Source organism: Procambarus clarkii, chromosome 36 (genome assembly GCF_040958095.1).
Source record: "Procambarus clarkii isolate CNS0578487 chromosome 36, FALCON_Pclarkii_2.0, whole genome shotgun sequence".
Classification (NCBI taxonomy): Eukaryota; Metazoa; Arthropoda; class Malacostraca; order Decapoda; family Cambaridae; genus Procambarus; species Procambarus clarkii.
The window spans coordinates 27,784,568-27,788,333 of NC_091185.1; the positions used below are offsets into that span (position 1 = coordinate 27,784,568).

General features: G+C 43.6%; 1 protein-coding gene across 1 annotated transcript; it reads left to right on the forward strand.

Moving 5' to 3' along the window:
- Positions 1–1,430: 1,430 nt before the first annotated feature.
- Positions 1,431–1,949, forward strand: LOC138371697 (micronuclear linker histone polyprotein-like). The gene has a single exon (XM_069336711.1). It carries the CDS (start codon positions 1,431–1,433, stop codon positions 1,947–1,949), a length of 519 nt encoding a protein of 172 aa, XP_069192812.1.
- The last annotated feature ends 1,817 nt before the right edge of the window (positions 1,950–3,766 follow it).

A 3,766-nucleotide genomic window follows, 5' to 3' on the forward strand; every position in this document is an offset into this window, starting at 1 on the left:
GCGAGACCATCGCTCTACCGTCCAGCTTAAGTGGCTGGGTATATTACCAGTAATCGCAAGAAAAAATCAACAGAGAATTACAGAATTCAGCTCCAGCCACATCAAACAGGGAGAACTAATGCCTTACATGAGCTAACTAACACTAGGCGCTGAGCACAATACCCCCGGGCAGGTGGTCAGAGAGCTACAGTACTATGAGGGGCCTCGTAGCCTGGTGGATAGCGCGCAGGACTCGTAATTCTGTGGCGCGGGTTCGATTCCCGCACGAGGCAGAAACAAATGGGCAAAGTTTCTTTCAGCCTGAATGCCCCTGTTACCTAGCAGTAAATAGGTACCTGGGAGTTAGTCAGCTGTCACGGGCTGCTTCCTGGGGGTGGAGGCCTGGTCGAGGACCGGGCCGCGGGGACACTAAAGCCCCGAAATCATCTCAAGATAACCTCAAGATCTTCTCTTCTTGAGGTTATCTTGAGATGATTTCGGGGCTTTAGTGTCCCCGGGGCCCGGTCCTCGACCAGGCCTCCACCCCCCAGGAAGCAGCCCGTGACAGCTGACTAACACCCAGGTACCTGTTTTACTGCTAGGTAACAGGGGCATAGGATGAAAGAAACTCTGCCCATTGTTTCTCGCCGGCGCCTGGGATTGAACCCGAGACCACAGGATCACGAGTCCAGTGTGCTGTCCGCTCGGCCGACCGGCTCCAAGATAACTATATAGACGGGATAATTCCGCTGTGAATCTCATTGTACCAATAGTGACCATTACTGTATCAAATCTATAGAATCTACTGCATCACCTCAATCACAGTAGGATGGTATGATATCAATAGCATAATTCACTCTCGATAGCAGATATCTCACATTACCAACTAGCCAGACAAGGTATAAATAAAATTCCTCACTAATTCCTCTGAGCTTCAGTAGTAGTCGGGGAAAGTTAAAAATTCCAGTTTGGCAGCAGGATGCTTTCTGCTTTTGGAAACTTTCCTTATTAAGACGACTCAATAGCTCGGTCGGTAGAGCTTCGGCCTTACACACCGTGGGGTCCACGGTTCGAGTCTCCTAATACCCAGGGGCCAGATTCACGAAGCAATTACGCAAGTACTTACGAACGTGCACATCTTTCCTCAATCTTTGATGTCTTTGGTTACATTTATTAAACAGTTTACAAGCATGAAAACTTGCCAATCAACTGTTGTTATTGTTATAAACAGCCTCCTGGTGCTTCGGAGCTCATTAACTGTTTAATAATTGTAAACAAAGTCGCCAATGATTGAAAAAAGATGTACAGGTTCGTAAGTGCCTGCGGAACTGCTTCGTGAATCTGGCGCCAGGTGAATGGAGTGAGATAAGGTACTTATCAGAGGAAATCGCCAAGCCAATAAAACTATATAGCACTTGGAAGGGATTTAACAACAGACTTTGTGCTGGGACATGAGGATGGAAAATAAAAACGGTGCTTTGTCACTGAGTGTTGAGGAATCAACAATCATCAGAAGCAACAATCATCAGGAGAAGCAACAATCATCAGAAGCAACAATCATCAAGAGAAGCAATAATCACCAGGAGAATCAACAATCATCGGGAGAATCAACAATCATCAGGAGAAGCAACAATCATCAGGAGAATCAACAATCATCAGAAGCAACAATCATCAGGAGAAGCAACAATCTTCAGAAGCAACAATCATCAGGCGAAGCAACAATCATCAGGCGAAGCAACAATCATCAGGAGAAGCAACAATCATCAGGAGAAGCAACAATCATCAGGAGAAGCAACAATCATCAGGAGAAGCAACAATCATCAGGAGAAACAACAATCATCAGAAGCAACAATCATCAGGAGAAGCAACAATCATCAGGAGAAGCAACAATCATCAGGAGAAGCAACAATCATCAGGACAATCAACAATCATCAGAAGCAACAATCATCAAGAGAATCAACAATCCCTGAACGAGAGAATACACGAATAGTTCCAAGCACTCTGACGAGGCAGTAAATAATGATGCCACTTTTAAGAACAAATGGTGAGTTTTGTGACAAATATAGTGAAGAGTTTCACCATAGCATCATCGTGATTGTGATGAGCGAGAGTTGCTTAATGACTTTACCATCAGTAAGTATGGGAATTATCACGGGAAAAGCGTCAAGCCATTAGACTATATAGCACTGGGAAGGGGTCAGGATAAGGATTTTGGGATGGGACGGGTGGAAGGAATGGTGCCTAACCACTTGGACGGTCGGGGATTGAACGCCGACCTGCGTGAAACTTCCTTTATTTAGGACTCAAAAAAGTCGAAAATAAAAGGAGTAAAAGTTGTTGAATATTATACGTAACTGGGAAATTGCATTGATTCTCACACAAGATTAATATAATTATTCTTATAGTTTGGAACACACAACAAGAATTCTTTAAAAGTGCTGCGGGAGAGGCTGCAGGATCCAAGTAAGTTCAGTAGAACTTCTGGTTGCAATTCTTTTGACCATGTCGTAGCTCAGTCGATTAAGGCTGCGTCTGCGATGCTCTCGGACGTAGGTTCGAATCCTCGTCACGGCCCTTGTGGATTTGTTCTTCAAAAGTGCCTTAGAAACGTATCAAGTTCTATTGCACATGTTGACACAAGATTTAACGCAGACGCTGTTAGACGTATCTACACCGATATTTAACAAGAACACTATAATAGATTGGTTAAATTTAAGCTTTTTAGAATTGCGGGTTTTATCGTATAGTGATTGAGTAAGAGTCAGTGGTAGTGATGGTGGTAGTGGTGGTAGTAGTAGTGGTAGTGGTGGTAGTGGTGATGGTGGTAGTGGTAGTGGTGGTAGTGGTGATGGTGGCAGTGATGGAGGCAGTGGTGGAGGTAGTGGTGATGGTGGCAGTGGTGGTGGTAGTGGTGATGGTGGCAGTGGTGGTGGTAGTGGTGATGGTGGCAGTGGTGGTGGTAGTGGTGATGGTGGCAGTGGTGGAGGTAGTGGTGATGGTGGCAGTGGTGGTAGTAGTGGTGATGGTGGCAGTGGTGGAGGTAGTGGTGATGGTGGCAGTGGTGGTGGTAGTGGTGATGGTGGCAGTGGTGGTGGTGATGGAGATAGTGAAATCGATGGTGGTGGGTTGATATTATTGATGGTGACAGGGAGGGAGAGTGTCAATCTGATGGTCAATGCGAATGGTGAAAATAATGATGGTTGCTTGGAAACGAGTAGTTGTGGTGGTTGTGGTTGATGGTGAGAGTGCACTAGTGGTTGGAAGAGGGTGTGTCGATGCTTGCCAATAATTAAGGATGGTGATATGATGTTGATAATGACATTGATAATTGATAGTGATAATGATAATTGATAGTAATAATTGAGTGTCAATGACAATGTTAATTAATAGTGGTAATGACAATGATAACTGATAGTGACAATAATATAATATCGGTGATAATTACGCCGAATACGCTGAATTATATCAGAGTATCTATAAACCTCCCTAACTACTTATCATAATTACTAAAAGTATGAGATATACACCTAAGTATACTCCAGTCTACCGTTCTCTAACCAAATTAAAATTACACATTTCCACATGATACATTTCCGTCGCATTTGTCCTTTAAAACCTGATAATGGCATATCAGATTCAACAGTCACTGCTCAATGACTTCCGCACAATGCTAATTACTGTGTAATGGTATTCTCGGCACTAATAGCTCTAATTACAAAGTTTTACTTACAATGACCAAAATAAAAGAGGGATATATATAATAGTTTTCTAATTGCCATTTACGTTG